Below are 25,462 nucleotides of genomic sequence, written 5' to 3' on the forward strand. Positions count from 1 at the left end.
ATACACCCGAATTTTATCAAGAGCTAAGTATACAACTGAAAACATGTAAACACCCATTTGAACATTTAGGGTAAAAGTATGCTTTTAGGGTACAGGGAAACATTTGAAAATTTTAAAATGTAAATCATGATGGAAAATTCTAAAACTCTACCATGCTGGTACAGGATTTTGACAGTTGGGGAAGCTATGGCTGTGTCCATTTTTAACATTGGCAGTCAAAATTATATGTATTTATTGCATCAGTTGATTTTTGCAATATACACCTTCTGTCCCATTTTGCAGTGAAACTGTGTGACATTGTGAAATACTATCTATATTTGGTTTTCATATCCAGTTTCCTTGGCTTACAGCTCCTAAACTCCTTGGATTCTTTCAAGTGATACCCTTTCACGTGCTAATAGGCTGACTAAAGGCTGCCCATTCCTGGAAGCTTGAGGATGGGCTCTGCTCACTTGAAAGACCAAGACAGAAAAAGTAGGACCCTCAGCCCCACCCCCTCAACCACCAGGGAGCCAACAGGGGCTGGAGAGGAATTTGATCACCAGTGGGCAATGATTTAACCCATCATACCTTCGGGAAAATCCCAAAGTGGGGGGGTCACAGTGCCTCTGGACAGCTGAACACTTGCAGGTTCACAGAGCAGGTGTGGCAGTCCTGTGCCCCTACTCAGGGAAAGACTGGTATGGAAGTCCCACTTTCTCCTTCCTGGTTCACTCTCCCTTTATAAAGCCCTTGTGTTCCTGTGTATTATTCTCACTTTCTAAATAAACTTTATCAAACTGTATGTACGTGGTGTTTAAGCCTGTGTTTAGAATTCTTCTCTAAGTAAAAGGCAAGAACCGGAAATAGGAGTTTGAGGCTAACCTAGCCCACAACACTTGGTGGGTGGGTGGGTGAGACTCTGCACACCTGGTGTTAGAAGCAGTGAAGTGGGTGAGAGTATACTAGGAGCCACTGAGTTTGAGATATTTTCTTACATAACCAAAAACTGCTCTAAAAAAAAAAAAAAGAAAGCAAAAAGAATGAATGAATGAGTGAATGAAGGGGCTGTGAACTAAGGGGAAGCCACCATGGAAAGCAACACTGAAAGGGCACTTTCAGAGCCAGCAGGCCATGCAGGAAGCAGGCTTTCTGCAGCCTCCAGCTCCTGCCCAGGAATGTGAACTTTTGAACTGGGCTGAGACTGCAAAAGCCATAAACATCCTCTAATAAATGTTACAGCTGCACTGGTCACAAGTGAACTTTTCACCTAGAGATAGTGCAGGAATTAATCACGTGTAGCCGAGTATTGTAGAGCCTGGTGTTAGGATACCTTGTCTGCACCAATCACCTTCCTAGGCAAACAACTTGTTAAGCTGTCTGGAATTTCTTTTGTCTTCCATTTCTCCTTGCTTGGAAAACCCTGCAGGAGGGAAGCGTCTTTGGAACACTTTCAGAGCTATCTGAGTCTGTGTCTACAGAATGGCGATTCCAAGACCACAAATGAAGTTCTTTTATATTTTCAGAGCTTGAATAGATAAACAAGGCATAACCCATTTTCCTTAATTGTGCCATGTGGTTTACTTAATTTGTAGGAAAATATTTTGTTAAATGAGGATCTTGATTAGATTTAAATTGACTGCCATCCGAGTAAATCAGGGTGCATCTTCTGAATTGTATGATTAAAGAGGTTATCAATTGCATATAAAGAGAGATATTCACCAAGGCAGCAGTTTTCCCAGCCAGAGAAAGAAGACCTGGACTCCCTTGCGTGGGGACCCCATCTGCAAAAAAGGCTCTGTCGTTGGCTTTCCTACCCACTCAGGCTTTGGTAAGTACTGGAGTTCTTAACAGAGAGGGGCAGATTTTAAATTCTGTGATGGAATTCACAGTTATGAAGTGATTGATAAATCTGACTGCAGGTATTTGGAGACAAGCCATCTGTGACAGGTTAGGCCTTTGGGAGATAGAATTTCTGCGTATTTAGACTTCAGATGTAATGGTCAGAAAGGAGTTTGCCTCTTAGCATTCATTCATAGGCTGAGTTTTTGTTGTTGTCATTTTAATCATTGGGGTCCAGAGAATGAATCAACTGGGAAGAAAGTGCATCTATATGGTTTATGGTAGAAATGAAGATTGATAATAATGTTCCCTGAGGATATAATAGCAAGGTGCTTGTTGGACGTTCAGTGCAGCTGTCAGCTAAGAATGGAGACTAGAGGAATGGTTTTTATGTTTGGGGGTGAGGGGGCGTAGTGAGATGTATTTCATTTTAGATTGTGTAAGTTTGACAGCAAAGGTGCTCAGAAATGAGATTCAGATGAGAGTCTGGTCACTTTAACTTTAGCGATAGTATAACCTTAACAAAAGCATGTTCCTCTTCCTCCTTTTCACATTTTAACTAGCAAAAGCTGGCTACCAGTCTCCGGACTTAGATGCCTCAGAATTTCAGGACCCATTGTCTTCTATTATTGCTTCTCTCCCAACCCTCCCCCCAATTACCCTTTCTCCTGCTACTTGCAAACTGGGTGAGGGCCACTCTAACAAACACTCTGCCTGCCTGCCCAGCATCAACTCCCCCATCTGGGGTGTTGATGGTCCAGGCCTAATTCTGGCACAATTGAATAAATGTGAGCCAACCAGGTCATTGCAAAAAGAGGAGAACAGGGACTGGTACTGAGAGTTGATGCATTCCAGTAATAGTGAGAAATTCCTTTCAGAGGGCATCTGGACAAGGCCATTGGAGAGGAGACAGGAGACTCACAGATTCCAATGTCAGATAATTAGCTTCCCTGAGGAGATCTTGGCTTAGTTTTTGTTTCCAAGTAAGAATTTATTTACATTTTTTTAATGGAGAGGTAAGTGGAGATGGTAACAATTTATTTATTTAAAAATTAATTTGTTTGCAAGTGAAGATGGAAGAACAAGAACTTGGGAGCAAATACATTTAGAGGAGATTTTGTCTCAAAAGACAATAGGCGTTTAAATGACAAGAAATTTAAATGACAAGGTGACTTTTTTTTGTGGAAGAGATGGAAAGATTTCTCTTAAATGACGTGCATTTTATAAACAGGAATATAGTTCCTGACAAAACAGGCGAAAAAGAGACTCAAAGGCGACAAGGTGGCACCAGGCATAGCATGTCTCCTTCATTTAGTAGGAGAGGAGTAGCCGATGGCTATGAGTGCGTGCATATTTGTTGTGGTGGTGACACAGTAGGGCACTTTGTCACATTATGCAGTTCGTAAGTGTTATGGGCTGAATTGTGTGCCCTCAAAGTTCTTACGGTGAAGTCGTAGCCCCTAGAGCCTCAGTATGCTATTAGAGTATCTTTATTTATTTTCTGTAAAGACTTATTTATTTTACATGAAAGGCAGTTACAGAGATAGACAGAGAAGGGGAGCTAGAGAGAGATTGTCCATCAACTCTTCAAATGGCCACAACAGCCAGAACTGGGTCAGACGGAAGCCAGGAGCCATGAGCTCCATCCGGGTCTCCCACGTGGGTGGCAGGGCCCCAAGCACCTCAGTTCACTCTGTTGCTTTTCCAGGCACATTAGCTGGGTTGGAAGTGGAGTTGGGGGCAGGGTAAGCGAGGGAGAGGAAGTGGGCTGGAACTGGCATCCATATGGGATGGGAGCATCACAGGAGGTTTACCCCACTCTGCCACAATGCTGACCCCAAGAGAGTGTCTTTAAACAGACAGAGACAGCTGGGCGGATCCTAATCCAACATGACTGGGGTCCTTACAAGAACAGGAAATTAGGGCTTGTTGAGAGGGAAGGCTGTGCTGATTCACAGAGACGTCTGCTGTCCACAAGGCAGAGGGAAGAGGCCTCAGAAGAACCAACATGCTTCTCCTTGGTCTCAGAACGGCAACCTCTAGGACCGAGAGAGCCCAGAGAAGGTGTCTTGCTTTTCTTTTCTTTTTTCAAGCCACTCAGTCTATGGCAGAAGTAGCAAACTAATCTGATCTATTTAGTAGGAGGTAATCTCATCTTTTGAAAGTGAGGCTAGAGGTCGGCACTGTGGCTCACTAGGCTAATCCTCTGCCTGTGGCACTGGCACACCGGGTTCTAGTCCTGGTTGGGGTGCAGTGCGCTGGCTGCAGCGGCCACTGGGGAGTGAACCAGTGGAAAAGGAAGACCTTTTGAAATCAGACAAGACCCCCTAAAATCTACACTAAAATGTGGCCCCTTAAAGTTCCATAGAAATGTTATCCGGGGTGCCACATGCGCTACCGGAATTTGGGGTGCCTTACAATTTCACCACGGGCTTATTACTAAATCCCCAATGTTAATAAGCCCGAGAGGGTTCTTGCCTAATATTTAGAGAAGAATTCTAAATACCGGCACAAATAAATGAGGCAGCATGGTACATTTTAAGCTTTTATTTAGTGGGAAAGATGCATAGGAGAGTGAGAGCTTTATTTAGGGGAGAGAGAAGTGAATGGGGGTTCATACCAAGCACCAGGAACCAGCCACATGGAAGAGCATCTCGTCCAGGAAGCCTAGAGCACATGGCCCGAAGGCCATGCGCCCTGGAGGCGTGGGGCTACAGCAAGCCCCTTCCTAGCAAGAGGCCAGGGAAAAGGAGCTGTGGCCTGGCTTTTAACCCACTTCCAAAGGGGAGTGGTTAATTAACCTGATTGGTTGGTGAGCACCCAGGTGTGGCCAGGTAGGGGGATGAGGCCACACAGGGGCGTGGCAAGGGCATCAGGTAGGGGCATGAGGTCACACAGGGGCATGGTCTTCCAGTACACAAATCTGATCAATTTTAACCTGTATGCCTGCCTACTTCACTTTCTCTCTGTCTCTCTCACTGTCCACTCTGCCTGTCAAAAGAAAATAAAAAAGAAAGTGAAGCTAGGGCCATTGCTGTGGCTTAGCAGGTAAAGCTACCCCTGCAGTGCCAGCATCCTTTATGGGCACAGCTTTGAGTCCTGGCTGTTCCAGTTCTGATCCCCTGGGAAAGCAATGGAAGATAGCCCAAGTCCTTGGGCACCTGCACCCACAAAGGAGACCCAGAAGAAACTCCTGGCTCTTGGGTTTGGACCGGCCCAGATCTGACCGTTGCAGCCATTTGGGAAGTGAACCAGCGGATGGACGATCTCTCTGTCCTCTGTCTTTCTGTCTCTCTGTAACTCTAATAATAATAAAAAGTGAGGATAAAGGGGAGGATGTGTAGGAGGAACTGAAGACAGAAGATTTTAAATACGGGTGCTGAGAATGATTGATTTAGGAAAGCATATTTGTAAGTCACAGGAGTGCACTTCTGTATGTAAGATCAATGTCTCAGTCACATGCTGTCAGATACAGTAGCGCAAAGAGGCACTCAAGGATTTATAGTATATGTGCATCTGTACAATATCTACATTTGAAGTGAATGTGGCAAAATGTTAAAAAATGTAAAATAATAAGTAAAATGAAAGGACTTCTGAATAACTACAGCAGGAGTGGTCAGTCTTTTTACTGCCAAGACCATTTGCATATTTATTTACTCATTTTAAATATTTATTTATTTATTTGAAAGGCACAGAGAGAGCACGGGAGCTGAGCTAGCCCCTTCCCCGTTGCCAGGCTTCTAAGGAGCTTAGGAAGGGGAGTGGTTACATGGTACCGCCCCTGGCCCCAGGTAAGGTACATCCTGGGGAAGGGGTCATTTGATTGATAGGTGGATGGATAGGATTACATAGGGTGAGGGAGGTGTGGCTTCCAGTTCATGGCCCTAATCGTGCTCCTTGCCTTTATCCCATATCAGTTTTACTTGCTACACCACATTGCTGGCCCCATTTGGGTACATACAACATCATTTGTGGGCCTTACAAAATTATCAACTTAAAATTAACCTACCATAGATTTAGTGAATTTTGAGTCACTCCTGCAGTTGCCTTGACAGGGCTGGGCCAAACAATCTGTGAGTCTCCCAGGGTCAGATGTTCCCCACCCCTGGAATAAAAGAATTAACCGATCTCCCTTATTTCCCCTCAAAAAGGCCTTTACTCTTTTCTCTCCAGGTGTGTGGGGGTGGGGGTGTGGAGTTTTATACAGTGGTTTTGTGGTTATCCGAAAAATCCAATCAAATTGAACGAGTTGTGTCCCAGAGAAAGAAACCCAGATCAGGTTTAGTATCTGGGCAATCAGGGTGTGTCCCCTGGAATGTGGCTGTGGTTGGGTCTCCCTGCTGCCCTTTCCCTACTTAAAGAGAAACAGAATATGCATTTGCCCTGAGGAGGGGAAAGTGGACTTAGGCCGAAGAGCTGCCTCACAGCCGGCTGGGGAAACCGTGGCAGAGTCTAGCTGGCATCACCTTCTCCTCTGCCTTTCGTTTTTTTGGTGAGTTCTCCAAATAAGAAGATGTGAGCCTTGTTCCCTTACAGTAAGTCTGGTTTATTGTAAGACATTTGTCAGTAAAGCAGCATTGGATGATCTTTAAATTTTGTTGTGTCAACATCGACTTTGCCATTCTCATGTCCCATTTTGCTGCATTTGTATAACCTGTCCTTTTGTTTTAATATATCTCATTATTTTAACTATCTCTTCTAAGACGCTAAACTTATTCTGACCCAAACAGTAACTCCTAGTTATGTGGGGCTATTAAGTTCATACTAATTTAACTAGTGTGGTGTTAGCTAGATTTCACGTGTCTGCTTGCTGCTGTATTGTGCAATGTAGGTATACAGCATCTCTTTCAGCATAGAACATTCTCTCGGGCATGTGAATCCACATCTTACATTTTCATTCTACTTTTTGGCATGCAAATAATTTATTTTCTGCTTTCCTATATTTCCTTTTATGAAATTTAAAATTTTTTATCAAGCTTGTTTTCTATTTTTTAAATATTTAATTTATTTATTTGAAAGGCAGAGTTACAGAGAAAGAGAAGGAAAAGAGAGAGAGAGCTATAGTCCATCTGGTGGTTCACTCCCCAGATGGCTGCAACAGCTGGGGTTGGGCCAGGCTAAACCCAGGAGCCAGGAGCTTCTTGTGGGTCTCCCACGTGGGTGCAGGGGCCCAAGGACTTGGGCCATCCTTTGGCTGCTTTCCCAGGTGCATTAGCAGGGAGCTGGATTGGAAGTGGAGCAGCCGAGACTTAACCTATGCCCATATAGGATGTTGGCTTTACTCTGCGCCACAGCGCTGACCCTTATCAAATTTTTTTTTATTGCTTTGGCTTCTCTAGATGAATGTTTACATAATTATTTTAATCATTTTTAAAAATTAATATGAGCCAATAATTTTCCTGTGAGTATTGTAAAAATAATTCTTTTGTTACATTTACCAATAACATTTTTGCTATGGTTTTGAGGCTTATAGTATATGGTGTTCAAGCTCTCTCTGGTCAAGTTTTTACGTAATCCCTCCCTCCCTCATTTTTTTTAAAGATTTTATTTATTTATTTGAGAGGGAGAAAGGTGTTCTGTTTGTTTGGTTCACTCTCCAAATGGCCACAATGGCTGGAGCTGCACTGATCTGAAGCCAGGTGCCACTTCCTGGTCTCCCACATGCGTGCAGGGGCCCAAGGACTTGGGCCATCTTTCTACTGCTATTCCAGGCCATAACAGAGAGCTGTATCAGAAGTGGAGCAGCCGGGACCAGAACTGGTGTCCAGATGGGATGGCAGTGCCACTGCGCCATGGTGCCTGCACCTCCTATCTCATTTAAAAGTCTGTCTCTGCAGAGATAAGAGGCATTCAATAAGGTCAGGGAAGTGCCTTTTTTGTTTTTAAAGATTTATTTATTTATTTGAAAGTCAGAGTTACACAGAGAGAGGGGAGGCAGAGAGAGAGAGAGAGAGAGATCTTCTACCTGCTAGTTCACTCCCCAGTTGTCTGCAACAGCCAGAGCTGAGCCAGTCTGAAGCCAGGAGCCTCTTCCCGGTCTCCCACATGGCTGCAGGGGCCCAAGGACTTGGACCATCTTCAACTGCTTTCCTAGGCCACAGCAGAGAGCTGGATCAGAACTGGAGCAGCAGGACTCTAATTGGATGCCTAGTATTATATCCCACTCTTGAACTTTTTGAAGCTTCCTGTGTGAGTGACTTTTCCACAGTATGTTGCACTTTCTTTCATTTTCCAATCTGATCTCTCTTCTTACATGGCTTTATTTCACTTTTGGACATTTTAGAACTCTGGGAAGTCATTTCTCCTTCTCTGTGTTAAAATCGTCTACTCCTGTAGTTTTGCTCTTGAGTTCTATTTCATTGAGATTTTTATGATTTGTAGTTCAATCCTACCTGACTGGATAATTTTATGTCATGTTCTGTATTCCATGGGAAAGGATTTCTTGAATATTCATGCTAGATTCACTTTTTGTTCCCACTTCTTAAGCACTTGAGCCTTTTTAGTCATTTTCATTCAGTTGAGTTCTCTCTACACCATGTAAACCTAAGGCAACAGTTTGGAGAAAAATTCCAACAGTGTTGTACAATGAGACATTTGCCTAGTTCAGCATTGCGTCTATTAAATGTCTTATCTAATGAGATTTCATGATGGGGGGCTGGAAGGGGCTGGTTCTCCTCCACTTAGTACTTTCTTTGATCCCCCACTTGGAAGCAGGGACATAGTGTATTTCCTCTGAGCATACCTAAAAGGGTTATCTCTATCTGTCCTTAAAAGAAAAATTTCGGGGTCAGCGTTGTGGCATAGTGAGTAAAGCCTCCGCCTTTGATGCTGGCATCCCATATGGGCGCTGGTTCATGTCTGAACTGATCCACTTCTGATCCAGCTCCCAGCTAATGGCCTGGGAAAGCAATGTGGGATGGTCCAAGTGCTTGAGCCCCTGTTTCCTACATGGGAGACCTGGATGAAGCTCCTGGCCCCTGGGTTCGGCCTGGCCTAGACCAGCCTGCTGCAGTCATCTGGGGAGTAAAACTGTGGATGGAAGACCTCTCTCTCTTTGTCTCTCCCTTTCTCTCTGTAACTCTGACATTCAAATAAATAAATAAATCTTAAAAAAAAAGAAAAGAAAAATTTTAAGAGTGTCAGAAAAAGAGAGAAATTTTCTATTTCTCTGTTTTGCTCTGAATTTGGTCAGAAGCTACAACCAAGCATAACATCAGGCCAAAGCCTGTGGAGTTTTCCTACGTCTTCCCTGTTCATCCTCAGAGGCTCCTGGATTGTCTGGATAGTTCAATCAGCAGTATTCATGGAGAATTCCTTTTTATTCCTTTGGAATGGTGGACTGGCCTGGACCCTGGTTAGCCATCCCCAGCATTAATCTGGGGCTTCCTTTCAACATCTGACTGAGAGATAGAACTGCACTTAGCACTTGATTGTGAAAGGAGAGGAGAGAAAGGACTTAAAACGATTCAGAAATGATTTTTGTTTCAAGATAAAAGAGACCCAGTGAGCTTAAACAATGAGGGGCTTGACTGCGGTAAGGAGACAGGATCTAACAGGAGAAGAGAGTGACCAGGGACAGCATGGATACTGATTTGAACAGGAGAGAAGAAGCGACCAAGGGGCATGAACAAAGGAATAATTGTAGCTATTGCCCTGATAAACTAAGTTACTACCACATAGTGGGGTTCATACATGTTATACACTGATTTATATCCATTAACATAAATTACTCAAAATTCTTTTTTTTTAAAGATTTATTTATTTATTTGAAAGTCAGAGTTACACAGAGAGAGGAGAGGGAGAGAGAGAGAGAGAAAGAGAGAGAGGTCTTCCGTCTGATGGGTCACTCCCCAGATGGCTGCAACGGCTGGAGCTGTGCCCATCTGAAGCCAGGAGCCTCTTCTGGGTCTCCCTCGTGGGTGCAGGGGCCCAAGGACTTGGGTCATCTTCTACTGCTTTCCCAGGCCATAGCAGAGAGCTGGATCAGAAGTGGAGCAGCTGGGACTCGAACCAGCGCCCATATGGGATGCTGGCTCTTGAGGCCAGGGCGTTAACCTACTGTGCCATAGCACTAGCCCCTCAAAATTCTTAGGTTGAAGTCCTAACCCCCAGGGCATGCTACCAAATTTACATAAAGGGTCTTCAACTAGGTAATGAATATACAATGAGGTGCTTAGACTGGGCTATATTCCAATGTGGTTGATATCTTTATAAGAAAAGGAAATGGGTGGGTGGGTCGGGGAGTCCCAAATGTTGCTGCCTGTGATGCCAGCATCCCAAGCATCCCAGCCATCTGAGTCCTGGCTGCTCCCTGCTCATGCTACTGAGACTGAGAAAGCAGCAGAAGATGATCCAAGTACTTGGATTCTTGTTAGTAAATGTCAGAGGTGCTGTTCAAAGATGGAGGTGTGGGACACAGCACTCAAGGACTTGAGCACAGGAGGTGGGCGGAGGTAGCATGAGTAAAATTACTATGGTGACATTTTCTAGTGTGTACTTTGTTAAATTACTCATGTTTTCTCAAACTCTGTGTATGTCAATTATTAAATTGGTAGGTAAACTATAATCTGCAGGGTTATTGTGAGGACTAAATAAGTGAATATATGTAAATATATAACACATTTAATACAAATTTACCTTTTTTCTTTCGGAGTTCGGTACAGATGGGTGAAATAATTGTACTTCTGTTTATGACTCAATCATCATTTTTCCATGAAATAATTTATTGACAGTTTGGGGAGTAACAATTTATAATAGATTTCTCGCACACATACATACATGCATACATATATATGCACACATGTGTATGTGTGTGAGTATAATAAAAACATGGTTGTTTCAGCTAATGCAAATACGAGTTTTCAAGGATTTCAGCTACCACTGTAATAAAATGTTAGACAAAGCAGCTTCATTTCCTCCCAACACCCAGTCATCCCATGGTTTCAGAGCGGCCTTAACCTAGAGGATCGTGACAGTCTCTCATGGAGACCCTGGCAATCCTCTGCTTTCCACAGGGCACAGTGAGGGCTAGGTATGAGGATGTGTGGCATTGATTCTCTGCAAATGGAGCAAGGCCTTGAGTTGATGAACTCCTTCATCAATCAATTCTCCGTTGATTTAAAACCAATGCACTGGTGACAGATGTAAAAGATAGGTTCCAGACGGCAGTGGGGTTCCAGAGGGCTGTGACGGCTGTTGGAGAACCATTGCTAGTCACAAAGCAAGTGAAGTCAGATCAATTGCACAGTGCTCACCTGTGGGTGGAAGGCATAATCCTCATGTTGCATGAGTCAGGGATCTCCGGGTTCTGGAACTAGGGAGAGGGTTAAATAACCTGGACTTCATGAGATAATTCACACATAAAACAATGATTTTCATCTTCTTATCCATAAGGTATCTGCATTTATGTCTTACTTATTAGCAGCTATAGCCATAGCCTTCTTACTGCGCCCTCGGATAGGAGAATTGTGTGCCAGCCTGTGTTTTTCTGTTGTTCAGGTGATGTCACACCCTGGTGAAGAGCTGGTGTTTTGTGACAGGTGGGTCTGGACACTATGCACAAGGCTGGGGTCTCATGGTTTCTTTCTCTGCCCTCAGCTTTGCAAGCTCAGCTAAGCTTGGACTGCATGACACCCAGAGGAAGATCACAGGAAAGCGAGTTACTGCCAATGCACCCACTGGTAAGCACGGAATGCCTTTTTCCATTGATGGAGTAAGAACAGCTCCTTTCTGCAAAGATGTAAGGACAAACAGGGGGGTGTTTGGGGATATGAGCTCCAGCAAAGTGTTCCCAGGACTCTGGGCTGGTTCTCCTGCTCAGGAACGCATCAGTGAAGAATAGCCTTCTTAATATCACACTGGTTTATTCCAGCCCCAGAAAGGTTGTGAATTACAGAAGAGATGCAGGATTTTCTCTTTCTCATCTGGATTATAATTCACCCACTAACTATGGTTCTGGCTGTAATGGGCTTAACCTCGTGGTGAATGTGGGTGATAGAGATGAGCGAGGACTAGACCCTGACAATCCAGCATGGGTCAGATGTTCTCGCAGGTGAGTTCACCCAATCCAGTGGGGCTGCACACTCAGGAGGAGGAATGCGGCAGGCAGAGTAGAATTTAAGGCTCCGAGAAAGTGTCTAATGAGCTGGGTGCACAAAGACCGATAAAGAAGCTTCTTCCTTCCCTTGAGCCAAGCGATTAGATCGCGATACGAGGGGAGATGGTGGTTCCCAGAGCAAACTGAGACTGGGAGGCCTCCTGTCCCCGGAATGACCACTGTAGGACTGCCCCTCAGCAAGCGGGCTCCCAGGTCTCTGGCTTGTGTTGCTGACCTCTCTGCATTTTAGCCTCACCACAAACACCTGAGTCATGTCACGCTGAGAGACGGCGTGTAGTGAACCGGGGTTTCCATGAAGCTCATTTGGGTCTGAAGAATGCTACAGATTACCTCAAAATTTGCTGCCTGTTAAAAAAGAACAATAGATTAATGGCAGGTATTTAGCACATATTTGTTAGGAAGCATTTCATTATATTATTTCAGCGGATCCTTCAACACTTATAATGGTTCATTGTTTTCTTTTTAGTATTTCTTTTATTTATTTGAAAGGCCGAGTTACAGAGAGAGGGGGAGAGATAGAAAGAGAAGTTTTCCATCCACTGGTTCACTCCCCAAATGGCCTCAATAGCCAGGGCTGGTGCCAGCCTCCTCCGGGTGCCAGGTGCCAAGAGCCTCCTCCGGGTCTCCCATGTGAGTGGCAGGGGCCCAAGCATCTAGGCCATCCTCTGCTGCCTTCCTAGGCATATTAGCAGGAAGCTGGATTGGAAATGGAACAGCCAAGACTCAAACTAGCATCACTATGGGATACTGGTGCTACAGGCAGTGGCTTATTCCACTATACCACAGTGCCAGCCCTTGCAACAGTTCATAAGCCAGCTTATAGATGAGGCATGTAGTACTTGTCTAAGAGAATATTTGAATTATAGTCACAGTTTAAAAGCGGTAAATCATGCTAATAGTAAGTCTTATGATGTGTCTGTACTTCAGTTACATGAAATATTGTGGAAGAGAATTCTTGTTATGAATTTTCACATGAAAATTTTATAATTACCTGGGAGGACAAAACTATGAGGTTGCAAAAAAGTTTCCAGGTAGTACACTTCATCTGGTATTGCTTTATAATAGTTATGTGGATTCAGTGTATGTATGTCTATGGGAAACGGATACCAAGTCAACCCAGAGTGGCCTGGCTGGAGGTCAAGCACAGTCTCATCTTTCTGTACATCCAGTTCCCTCCCCTGCCTGTGTCATCTCAGCCTTCCTTCCTGCACATGAACAAGGGCTTCTCTGTCTAAACTGGGATGTCCATGATACTGTTTTATTTTTCCCCCAAAGAAACCTTTTATGTAATGGGTACAAATTTCCCAAGTACAACTTTAGGAATATAGTGATTCTTCCCACCATACCAGCCCTCCCACCCTCAATGCCACCCCTTCTCCTCCTCCTCCTTTCTCTCCCATTCCCAGTCCTATTCTCCATTAAGATTCATTTTCAATTAACTTTATACACAGAAGACCAATTCTATACTGGGTAAAGATTTCAACAATTTGCACACACTAACTGTTTGAGAACAAGTTTTACAGTTGATTCTCATAATACAACTCAGTGAGGACAGAGGTTCCTGCATGGGAAGTAAGTGTACAGTGACTCCTGTTGTTAATTTAACAATTAGCACTCTCATGTATGCCAGTACATACTAGTCTAAGAATTTTCTCTGGTGATGGATGGTGTTTTAGGAATCAGTGACCTTTGAAGATATAGTTATAGACTTCACAAAGGAAGAGTGGGCCCTGCTGGATACATCCCAAAGAAAACTGTACAGAGATGTGACACTGGAAAATATCAGTCATCTGGTCTCCCTGGGTGAGTCTATCTGTATTTATCTGTTATGTATGTATTCATTCATTCACTCAGTATCTACAGCAGCCTCTCTATACCCGACTGCAGTCTCTGTGCTCTCATTTCCATAACTCTTATAAATCTTGAAAAGGTTCCTTTCACATTTACTCACGTCTAGTTTATCATTTTCCTAGAATGTAGCATTGACACAATTTCATGTCATTCTTCCTAATCAGTCTCCAGCGCTGAGTAGATTTGGGAGATCCGTTAATATTTTTGAACACATGAATAAATTGATTAAGTATTTTATAAATATTCTTCCCTAGTAACTCTCTGAGAGTTGAGACTAAAACAGTGAAAATGCTGGGACTTCTTTAATTCTTTTTGTGTGTGTGATTTCAAAGATCTTAAAAGGACATACAAGAGTTCTGCATATTTGTGGGTTATAGAGTGATAATTAGATGGGTACACAATGTGCCATGATCAAATCAGAGTAATTAACGTTCCCATCTCCTTAATCATTTATGATTTGTGTTGGGAAACTTTACACTCCTCTCTCCTAGTTCTTTGTAATAAACATGTTGTAAACGATAGACACATGCTGTTCTGTAGACCAGACCTTACGCCTCCTGTCTAGCTGTTATTTGGTACTTGTTACACAGCTGTCCCCTACTGTTCCTCTCCTCTACCATTCGTAGCCTCTAGAGACCACTATTTTACTCCCCACGTCTCTGAAGCAAATTTCGTAGCTTCTACATGAGTTAGAACTACATGGTGGCCATCTTTCAGTGCCAGGTTATTTAACTTCACATAATATCCTCCAATTCGTCCATACTTCATCCAATGACAGCATCTCACCCTGTCTTACAAGGCTGACTGATACTCTCTCATGTATTTATATATACCACATATATATTTATATATATACCACATCCTCTTTATCCATTTTTTTTATTTGACAGGTAGCGTTATAGACAGTGAGAGAGAGAGAGCGAGAGCGAGAGCGAGAGCAAGAGAGAGAGAGAGAGAGAAAGGTCTTCCTTCCATTGGTTCACTCCCCAAATGGCCACTACGGCTGGTGCTGCGGCGATCCAAAGCCAGGAGCCAGGTGCTTCCTCCTGGTCTCGCATGTGGGTGCAGGGACCCAAGGACTTGGGCCATCCTCCACTGCCCTCCTGGGCCACTGTAGAGAGCTGGACCAGAAGAGGAGCAACCGGGACTAGAACCCGGCACCCATATGGGATGCTGGTGCCGCAGGCGGAGGATTAACCAAGTGAGCCATCCCATATCCATTCTTTTTTTGATGAACACGTCAGCTGAGTCTATGGCTTGGCTATTGTGAACAGTGATTCAAGAAACATGTGAATGCAGGTATCTTTTTGATATAATCCAGACATGGGATAGCTGGATCATACAGTAGTTCCACCTTTAGTTTTTGAGGCACACGCGTACCATTTTCCATGTGGCTATACTAACTTACATTCCCACCAACAGTGTATTAGGACTCTTTTCTTGTCCTTGGCAGTATTTTTTTTTTCTCTTTGATATTCTCATTAGAGTGAGATGATATCTCACTGTGGTTTTGATTTCCATTTCCCTGATGATTAATGATTAATGATGTCATTTTCTCATATACTTATTGGTTATTTGTGTATCTTTTTTAGGGAGGAAATGTCTTCTTAGATCATTTATCCATGTTTTAATTGAATTATTTGTTTTTTACTTTCTGCTGCTGAGTTTTTAGTGTTCTTTATAAATTCTGGATATTAATCATTTTTCAGATGATCAATTTGCAAATAATTCTCTCATCCCTCAGTTTATCTCTTTGTTCTTTTGATTATTTCCTTTGTTGTCCAGAAAGCTCTTAGTTTGATTTAATGGCTATTTTTGCTTTTGTTGCCTGTGCTTTTGAGGTCTTGAATTGTTTCCTCTAGGCTTTCTTCTAGTAGTTTCACAGTTTCAAGTATTACGTTTAGGACTTTGATCCATTTTGAGTTAATTTTTTTAAAGATTTATTTATTTATTTGAAAGGCAGAGTAACAGAGAGGCAGAGGCAGAGAGAGAAAGAGATCTCCCATCTGCTGGTTCACTCTCCAGATGGCCACAATGGCTGGAGCTATGCTGATCTGAAGCCAGGAGCCAAGAGCTTCTTCTAGGTCTTTCATGCAGGTGCAGAGACCCAAGCACTTGGGTCATTTTCTGCCACTTTCCCAGGCCATAGCAGAGAGCTGGATTGGAAGAGGAGCAGCCGGGACTAGAACCAGCAGCCATATGGGATGCCCGCCCTAGGCGGTGACTTTACCCACTATGCCACAGTGCCGGGCCCTTGAGTTAATTTTGTATCTAATGAGATTTAAGGGTCAAGATTCATGCTTCTCTGAACAGATATCCAATTTCCCAGCACCACTTATTGAGGAGACTGTGTTTTCTCTAATGTATTTGGTGACTTTTTGAAGATCAGTGGCTATTGATACATACTCTGTTACTTAGTTCTCTGTGTTTGTGGTCCATGTACTGACTTTTTATCAGTTCTGTGCTGCTTCAGTTACTATAGCTTTGTAGTCTGTTTTGAGGTCAGGTGTTGTGATGCCTTGAGCTATGTTCTTTTTGCTCCAGATTGCTTTGGCTATTCAGTGTCCTTTGTGACTTAACATCAATTTTAGCACTTGTTTTTCCTATTTCTGCGAAGAATTCCAACACTGAATCTATAAATTCTTTGAGTAGTATGGACATTTTAACAATATTAATTCTTCTAATCAATGAACATGGGATAGCCTTGTATTTTTTGTGTGCCCCTTTGAATACATTTCATTAATGCTTATAATTTTTGTTATAGAAATCTTTACTTCCTTGGTTAAATTTATTCCATGGTATCATTTTGGTGGCCATTATGAAAGTGATCGCTTTCTTGATTTCTTTTTCAGGAATTTAATTATTGGTGTGTAAAATTGGTACTGATTTTTTCATGTTGATTTTGTATCCTGTAATTCTTATTTGTTCTAAAAGTTTTTGGGTGCATTGTTTAGTTTTTTTTTTTTAACATATAAAATCATGTCATCTACCAACAAGGGTAATTTGACTTTGACTTTCTCTTTTCCTATATGGGTATCCTTTACTTCTTTCTCTTGCCTAGTTGCTTTTGCTAAGACTTTCAGCACTATGTTGAATAAGAGTGATGAAAGTGGGCACTCTTTTCTTGTTCCAAATTTTGGAGAATGGGCTTTTGTCCATGCAGAATGTTGCTGGCTGTGGTTTTGTCCTGTGTAGCCTTTATAAAACCGAGATGCATTCCTTCTATACCTAATGTGTTGAGAGTTTTTTTTTTTTAACTATGAAAAGATGTTGAATTTTATCAAATGCCTTCCTGCATCTGTTGAGATGATTATATGGTCTAAGCCCTGCATTCTTTTGAGGTGATGTTTATGTTTCTTGTTTGCATATGTTGACATATCACTGTCCTTGCATCCTTGGGATAAATTGCACTTGATCATGGTATATGATCTTGCCGTGAAGCTGATTCAGTTTGCTAATATTTCGTTGAGGATTTTTGCCTATGTTCATCAGGGATATTGGTTTGTGGTTTTGTTGTTGTCGCTGTGTCCTTGTTTGGTTTTGGCATTAGGATACTTCTGGCCACACAGAAAAAGTTTCATAGAGTTTCTTCTCTTTCAACTCTTTGAAATGCTTTGAGAATAACTGGTGTTAGTTCTTCCTTAAGAGTTTGATAACATTCAGCAGTGAAGCCATCCAAATCTGGACTTTTCTTTGTTGGTAGACTTTTTATTACTGATTGCTTCTTGTTATTTATCATTGGTCTGTGCAGGTTTTCTCTGTTTTCATGGTACAATATTAGAGGTAATATGTGTTCAGAAATGTATTTTTCTTCTAGTATTTCCACTTTGTTGTCTTGTAGTTCATAATATTCTCTAGAGATCCTTTGTACTTCTGAGGTATTCATTCTTTTTAATTATAAAAGTTTTTTGTTGTTTGCTATTTGAAAGGCAGAGTGTCGAGAGAGAAAAAGAGAGAGAGAGAGAGACAGAGAGAGGGAGAGAGAAACTAGAGAGACAGGGCCAGGCTGAATTCAGGAGCCAGATGTCAGGAACATCAGTCTGGTCTCCTACATGGGTGGCAGGGGGCAAATGCACTGCTGTAACAGGAAGCTGGATTGGAAGCAGAGCAGCTGGGACTTGAGTGGCACTCTGATATGGGATGCCAGCGTTGTATGCGGTGCTGAATTCACTGCGCCACAATGCTGGTCTCCAGAGATGAACCCAACGTCTCATTTATCATCTCTGATTTTATTTGCTTGTATCTTCTCTTTCTTAGAAATTCTAGCCAAAATATGTCAATATTATATTTTCAATAAACTAATTTTTTGTTTTGTTGATGCTTTAAACTTGTTTTTAAGTCTTCATTTCATTTATTTCTGCCTTGATCTTTGTTTATTTTTTTTTAATTTGGGATTTATTGGTTCTCATTCTAGTTCTTTGAGATACAATAATAGAATGTTTGAGATCTTTTTCTTTTGTGAAGTATGTGTTGATTGCTATAAGATTTCCACCCAGTGTTGCTTTTGCTATATCTCATAGGTTTTGGTATGTTGTATTTTCATTTGCTTCGAGAAAAAATTTTAGTTCCTTTTAAGTTTTTTAATTGACCCATTAATCATTCAGGAACATGTGTTGCCTGGGCCGACCTTAGTGTTCTTACTTTTCCTAACTAGTGATTATTTAGCATAAAACTGAAACTCTACATACATTTTCCTCCATGAATAGGGTATCAGATCTACAAATTAGATGTGATTTCCTACCTGGAGCAAGAAGAAGACCTGTGGAGTCAAGGCAGAAGAGTTTTCCAAGACCAGAGTTCAGGTAAACAGAAGGGATTTGTGGTGCCTGGTCAGCAAGCGACTATGTTCATGGAAATATCAACTGAACAATTTGCTTACTGAATGATATTTTCTAAAACACAACAGAAGGGTGTAGACATTTGGCACTACAGTTAAGCTGTCACTCAGGATGACTGCATTCTATATGGGAGTGCTTGGGTTTAAGTCCCAGCTCCACTCTGCCATTCTAACTTTCTGCTAACGTGCACCTAGTGGGGAAGCAGATGACAACTGAAGTACTTGGGTCTATGGTCTTTGCCACCCACGTCAGAGATTCCAATTGAATTCTTGGCTCCTGGATTCAACCTGGCCCTGCCCTGGCTATTGTGAGCATTGGGAGAGTGAATCAGAGGATGAGCTCGCTCTCTCTCTCTCTCTCTGCATTCAAAGTACATAAAACAAAATGAAATATAACAGAGGACGTCGGGACAAATTCCCTCAGCTGTTGTCATTATTTCTTCTATATGTAACAATTCCCATGTTCTGACAGTCTCTTTGGCTTTAGGGAAAAATGGGTATTAGTCTGTTTATTGGAGTTATACGTTCACATAGGACTCTCATCTGGATCTTCCCCCTTGAACGTTTCCTCTCTTTACCTATCCACATCTCATCTCCATTATACTTTATTCAGATTTCAAACCTGAAATGTTTTCCTTATTGTCAATGCCCTAAGGTGTGTTTCTAGTACCTGCTGCCTGCCTTCATTAAACACACTTGCTCCATCCAAGTGCCAGTTTTTGAAACATACACATCAGCTTTGATTTTTTTTAACATTTTCATTCCCCTAATGTTTTTCTAACAATTTATTTTCTTCAATTATTTTAGGCAGTGCCCTTAACAAACAAGAAATTATACACATGCAAAGAGACACATCCACAACGATGCCAATGGTAAGTTTCATGGGTATGAATCCAAATCAAAAGTTTGGCAGTGAGATGAGTTACTAATTGAGTAAAATTGTCTGACTGTATGTAAATTGAGATTAAGCAGTTTCTGGGTCAAAATATTTGTAGAGTTTGATTTTTTTTTTGACAGGCAGAGTGGACAGTGAGAGAGAGAGACAGAGAGAAAGGTCTTCCTTTGCCGTTGGTTCACCCTCCAATGGCCGCGCCATTGAGTGAGCCAGCGCGCTGCGGACAGCTCACCGTGCCTATCCAAAGGCAGGAGCCAGGTGCTTCTCCTGGTCTCCTATGGGGTGCAGGGCACAAGTACTTGGGCCATCCTCCACTGCACTCCCGGGCCATAGCAGAGAGCTGGCCTGGAAGGGGGGCAACCGGGACAGAATCCGGCACCCCGACCGGGACTAGAACCCAGTGTGCTGGCACTGCAAGGTGGAGGATTAGCCTATTGAGCCACGGCGCCGGCCAGATTTTGAATTTAGTGAGGAATGAAAATGAGTTAAAAGCTGCAACCTGAGCTCTTCATATTGTACTACTGCATAAATATTGTTCACATTTCTAGTCTTTGAAACATATTGGAGCCTTCAATGTTAATCTGATAGCTCTGTAATTGGGGTGCCACAAAGGAGAAAATATTCAAGCTTTCAAAAGAGTAATATACACTCTGTAAGCATATAACATTAGAGAGATTTTGACTGCAGACTACACTGAATGATTGATTGGTCTAGGATTCATGTGTATGGAAATCAGTGAAGGGATGAAGGTGTGCACACCACTAACAGCCTGTTTCTTCTTTCCCGAAGGTGAAGGCTCACATTCAAGAGGATCCCTTTGAAAGAAACGGTTTGGGAGAAGATTTCACATGCAGCTCTATGTTTACTCAACATTTATCTTACACAGGAAACAAACCCCTTGTGAGCAAACAGTGTGGAAAATCAACCAGCAGCCGCTCACACTTTAAACAACATAAGAAAATTCTGAGCAGAGGTCAGTCCTATGAATGCCAGCTGTGTGGGAAATCCCTTAGCAGCTGCTTTAGCCTTCGACGGCACGAGATGGCACACACTGGGCTGAAACCGTACACGTGCCACCTGTGTGGCTCGGCCTTCATCCAAAGCTCTGACCTCAACAAGCACAATCTAACTCACACCGGAGACAAGCCCTATGAATGTCATGTATGTGGCAAGGCCTTCAGTCAGTCTTCTAACCTTAGACAGCATGAGAGAATTCACACTGGCGAGAGACCGTACGAATGCCATGTGTGTGGGATGGCTTTCGTCCAAACTTCTGACCTCAGGAAACACCACCTAAGTCACACTGGAGAGAAGCTGTACGGATGTCATGTGTGTGGGAAGGCCTTCAGCCAGTCTTCTTCCCTTAGACAGCACGAGAGGATACACACTGGCGAGCGACCCTATGAATGCCACGTGTGTGGGAAAGCTTTCAGCAAAGCCTTTTCTCTTAGAAGACACGCGCGAACTCACTGGGGAGAAACCACGGGAGAGTCACCTGTGCGGGGAATCCCACAGCATCCTACCCTTAGGAGACATAGGAGAAGCCACCCTGGAGAGAAAATCGGGCATGCCTTCAGGAATACGATCCATCTCACCTGAGTGACATGTACTGCAAATGTGATTTTTTCTTTTGTTTATTTCAAATTTGGAAGATACGTGTCTGTGTCTTGTTAAAGTTTTATATTTACCAACACTCTTTCAATGCCTCTTGCTCTTATTTACTGTATGCAGAGGGACAGATCTAATAAATATGCAGGTTCATGCAAAATTATGTTGTGTTATTGGAGACATGTTCTACAATTTCAAAATGCCACACCACAGTGGGTTGTGGCTTACCATTTAGCATCTCTGTGCATGGATATACTTTTATTTTCAGATTAGCTGTGAAGGCTACAGTGGCATTCAGAATGGAGGAGTTTGCCCTCACACAGGAGTGGCGACAGAAGTTGAGGCAGAAAGAGAAATCTTATGAATGGGGCGAAGCCCTCTTTCAACAATATTAACTACAGAACAGAAGGAAACTTGGAAATACTGTGATCTTAAAACAAAAAATGCGGAATTTCGTGAATGACAAAGGCGTCAGCCTGAGCAACAGCTGAAATCCAGTGAAGCAAGTGTTTGTGAGCAGCACCTTCCGCTTCAGCAGACTTCCAAGGAAGAAACTCCACCCTTGTCACAAGCCCCACCCACCGCTGAGGGAGGTTGACAGGTACCAAGGGAGTGGCTGTCACCACCATTCCACTTGTGGCTGGAAGCATGAGGAAAAGCACAGAGGGCACCCCCATGGACTAGGGAGGACATATGAGAGTGCTAAATCACGTTGGGGGGGGTCTATATTCAGGAAACCCCCCACCTTTCTCTTTACCGCCAACAGAGTAGCTCATTGTTTGCATCAAGGAAAGAATGAGAGAAGGTACAAGTCTGTGGTCTACGCATGTAAAGACAGTGACTGTTCAGAGACCCTCCCCAGTCTTATCCTGTACTACCCCGATCTTCACAATTGTTTCTGCTAATTGTGTCCATCCCGCTCCAGGCTTAAGGTAACAGAGGTGCAGAGAGGTAGTGGCAGGTCTCTGCAGGGTGGGGCCGCTTGTGAGAGGCTGAGAGGGTGTGGGTGCCTGCCTGCAAGCACTGCTTATCCCCCTCGCTAATGACCTCCCCGATAATGAGGTCTTTTAGTTTCTGGGGGTGCTGATGGGGAAAGCCAAGTTCTCTCAGATATGTGCACACTTCTGGGTCCCCTAACCTGGGAAGTGTTTTCCAGCAGGGAAAATGTTACAGCTAGGAGCTCCTCAGCACAAACTCACATGGGGAATGGTTTGCTTTTTCAAAAGGCACAAACCAGTAAAAGTTGTACAGAATGCAAACCCGAGTGTGGCCAGGGAAGAGTGTTCTAGAAAAAGGCGAAAAGTCTCTGGAGCACCTAATGGAATATGTCCCCCAGCTGTACCCTGCCTGGCAGTGACGGAGGAGAAAGGCCAGATGGCTGCTGGCTGCGTGCATAACAAAGCTGCCAGCCCCTTCGCTGCAGATCTCACATTCTTCAAACACTGGATCGCAGTGGCCGAGGATCCCTGAGTGTGGGGCGGTGGCCTGCGCCCTCACCCTTCAGGCAGATCCCACAGTGCGCCGGCTGCAGCCACAGGTGTGTCCAGGATGCACTAACCAGCAGGGGTCAGGAGAGGGTTCAAATGAGCTGGAACGGAACACTAAAAAGAGACCTTGTCAGACACATGGGTGAATGGCTTATTCTGTAAGCACAGCTTGCAGACGAAAAACAGCTCTGCCAGAAAAGCATATTCAATCTGATATGATTTACAAGCAGTATTGAGGTGGAGAAAAATGTGAAATCTATGCACCTTAACAAAGTTTTAGAGCTACTTTGAACATTATAGAAAAACACATTTATCAATAAAGGAATGTACTTCATCATAAACATGCAAATAATAAATATTTGTGAGCATAAGAGTACATACATGTTTGCTATCTAGCACATTTTGGAACAGACTCATCCTAAGACTCACTTTATGCCAGATGGAATCTTACCCAATACAACAACTACAACCTCTAAGTGGAAAAAGTGGGGATCAGGAGACCGTGGTTCTCTTCGTCAGGCGCACGCCGGGAGGACGAAGATGGGTCTTGCTCAGGGCTTACTTTCGTGGTCATGGCCACTTGTTCCAGGAGATGCTGTGGCCATTTCTGTGGGTTCCCTGTGCCACGGCATCATTGGTGTCATCACAGTGAGAAGTGGCGGGTTCTGGTTTATAGTCAAACTACAACAGCTCTGTCTTCAATTCCCTATCTACTGAGTTTTTTTTTTTTAAAGATTTTACTTATTTTTATTTGAGAGTTAGAGTTACAGACAGAGAGAGGGAGAGACAGAGAGAAAGGTCTCCCATCTGTTGGCGCACTCCCCAAATGGCTGCAAAGACCAGTGCTGGGCTGATCCAAAATCAGGAGTCGGGAGCCTCTTCTGCATCTCCCACGTGGGTGCAGGGGCCCAAGGACTTGGGCCATCCTCCACTGCTTTCCCAGGCCATAGCAGAGAGCTGGACTGGAAGTGGGGCAGCCAGGACTAGAACAGGTGCCCATATGGGATGCCAGCACTGTGGGCATTGGTTTAGCCCACTATGCCCTTCTACTGAGATTTTTAAAAGCACCCTGGAAATCTGTTAACTCTTATTTAGAAACTTTCATTGGAATCCAAATGCCTGCTAGATTTTCACAAATGGACTGCACCCCCTGCAGGAAGCTGAGGAGGCCAGCACCTCCCACAACCATGGTGGTCCCCTCAGTCTCCATTACCACAAGGGTAGCCCTTCTCACAAGGTCTGGGGCACGTCTGGGGCATGGATCACCTGGCATTTGTTTAAATGCAGAGCTTGTGCAACAGGTGCCCTTTCTGATTTGCCTTCTTTGGCAACAATCCTGCTGGTTAAAGTTTGTTCCAATTATTTATTGATTTCTAGATCATTAACTCATATTGTTTAATATTCCATTTTGCGACTTTTCACCCCTTATTTCCTTGTTAACAGGCATATGTAGATGACCATAGGGTTTTTTTTTTTTTTTTTTTTTTTTTTTTTTTTGACAGGCAAAGTGGACAGTGAGAGAGAGAGACAGAGAGAAAGGTCTTCCTTTTGCCATTGGTTCACCCTCCAATGGCCGCTGCAGCCTGCGCACTGCGCTGATCCGAAGGCAGGAGCCAGGTGCTTCTTCTGGTCTCCCATGGGGTACTGCACTTCCTAGCCACAACAGGGAGCTGGCCTGGAAGAGGAGCAACTGGGACAGACTCCGGCACTCCGACCGGGACTAGAACCCGGTGTGCAGACGCCGCTAGGCGGAGGATTAGCCTAGTGAGCCGCGGCGCCGGCCGACCATAGGTTTTAACAATGGTGCTTCTGAGACTATTCCTGTGCATGTCTTGTGCACGGAGCAATTTCTGCTGGAAGTGCCCCGGGCGTGGGAATGCTGGGTCACAGGACACCCATAAGTTCCACTTTGTACACCCCGAAACTAGGCGCGGAGGCTGTTCCAAAGGACAAACCCGCTCATGGGAGCTGCAACATGTAAGTCAAACTCTGCGCTACAGAATTTGTTTTCTGTCAAGTGAACAGATTCCAGACTGTTGTGTGGAGATTCCATAGTCAGAGCTGCCCCATCTCATAAGGCAACACGGACTTCTGCAGAGTCCCTTTTGTTCCTTGCTATTGCCCTCCACAGCCGCGCTGGTTTGCCGGGATGCCTTTAGGGAAGACCCAAGTCTGGGAGGGTGGGCAGCAAACGTCCCATAGTTCTGGAAGCTGCAGCCCGAGCCCAGCGTCTCCGTGCAAGATGAGCCAAGCAGAGAAGGGTTCTTTTAAATACTTTAGTATACATTGGACTCCACCAAAACGTAGTGCCAGTAGAATTTCAAAAAAATTCAAAGAGTGAGTAAGGAAGAATATCTAGGCCAGCTTCCTTTAAAGCAAGAATGGATGACGTTGTTATCAATTTTTGGGGGGGGGATAAAAATGAGTGATGCTGCCGTTCTGGGGGAGAGGGCGGGATTTGGGCAGGGGTGGGGCACAGACCTCGGGTTCCTCTGCAGAGCTGCGTCCCGGGGCTGCTCGGGGAGCGCTCGTCCGAGTTCCGGGCGAGTTTGAGGATTTGACTCCTGGGGGTGGAGAGGCGGCAGGAAGGGCGGCCCCGAGCCCCTCGCCTGCATCCCAGCCAACAGCCTGGGGGCGGCGGGGTCCTCTGGCGGCGACCCGCCCACCGCAAGCCCCGGACCCTCGGCGTTTACAGGCGCGTTTACAAGCGCTAGGTCTTCTCCGTTTTCCTCCAGAAATTCTCCTCACGCAGTTCCCAGGTTCCCTGATTCCTGGCATTGAAACCCCGCACTTTGTATGATGTCTTTCTATCCAAAAATCAAAGCCCAACTGAGGAACCCTGCGGC

At 43.9% G+C, this 25,462-nt stretch overlaps 1 protein-coding gene across 1 annotated transcript; it reads left to right on the forward strand.

The window, feature by feature from the left end:
* The first annotated feature begins 1,410 nt into the window (after positions 1–1,410).
* LOC100343762 (zinc finger protein 705A) lies at positions 1,411–21,289 on the forward strand. Its single transcript, XM_008248805.4, has 6 exons — positions 1,411–1,810; positions 11,419–11,501; positions 13,615–13,741; positions 18,496–18,591; positions 19,434–19,498; positions 20,311–21,289. The coding sequence occupies exons 2-6, from the start codon at positions 11,448–11,450 to the stop codon at positions 21,118–21,120; spliced, it is 1,152 nt and encodes a 383-aa protein (XP_008247027.1). The 5' UTR covers positions 1,411–1,810; positions 11,419–11,447; the 3' UTR covers positions 21,121–21,289.
* The last annotated feature ends 4,173 nt before the right edge of the window (positions 21,290–25,462 follow it).

The sequence above is a fragment of the Oryctolagus cuniculus genome, chromosome 8 (genome assembly GCF_964237555.1).
Source record: "Oryctolagus cuniculus chromosome 8, mOryCun1.1, whole genome shotgun sequence".
Classification (NCBI taxonomy): Eukaryota; Metazoa; Chordata; class Mammalia; order Lagomorpha; family Leporidae; genus Oryctolagus; species Oryctolagus cuniculus.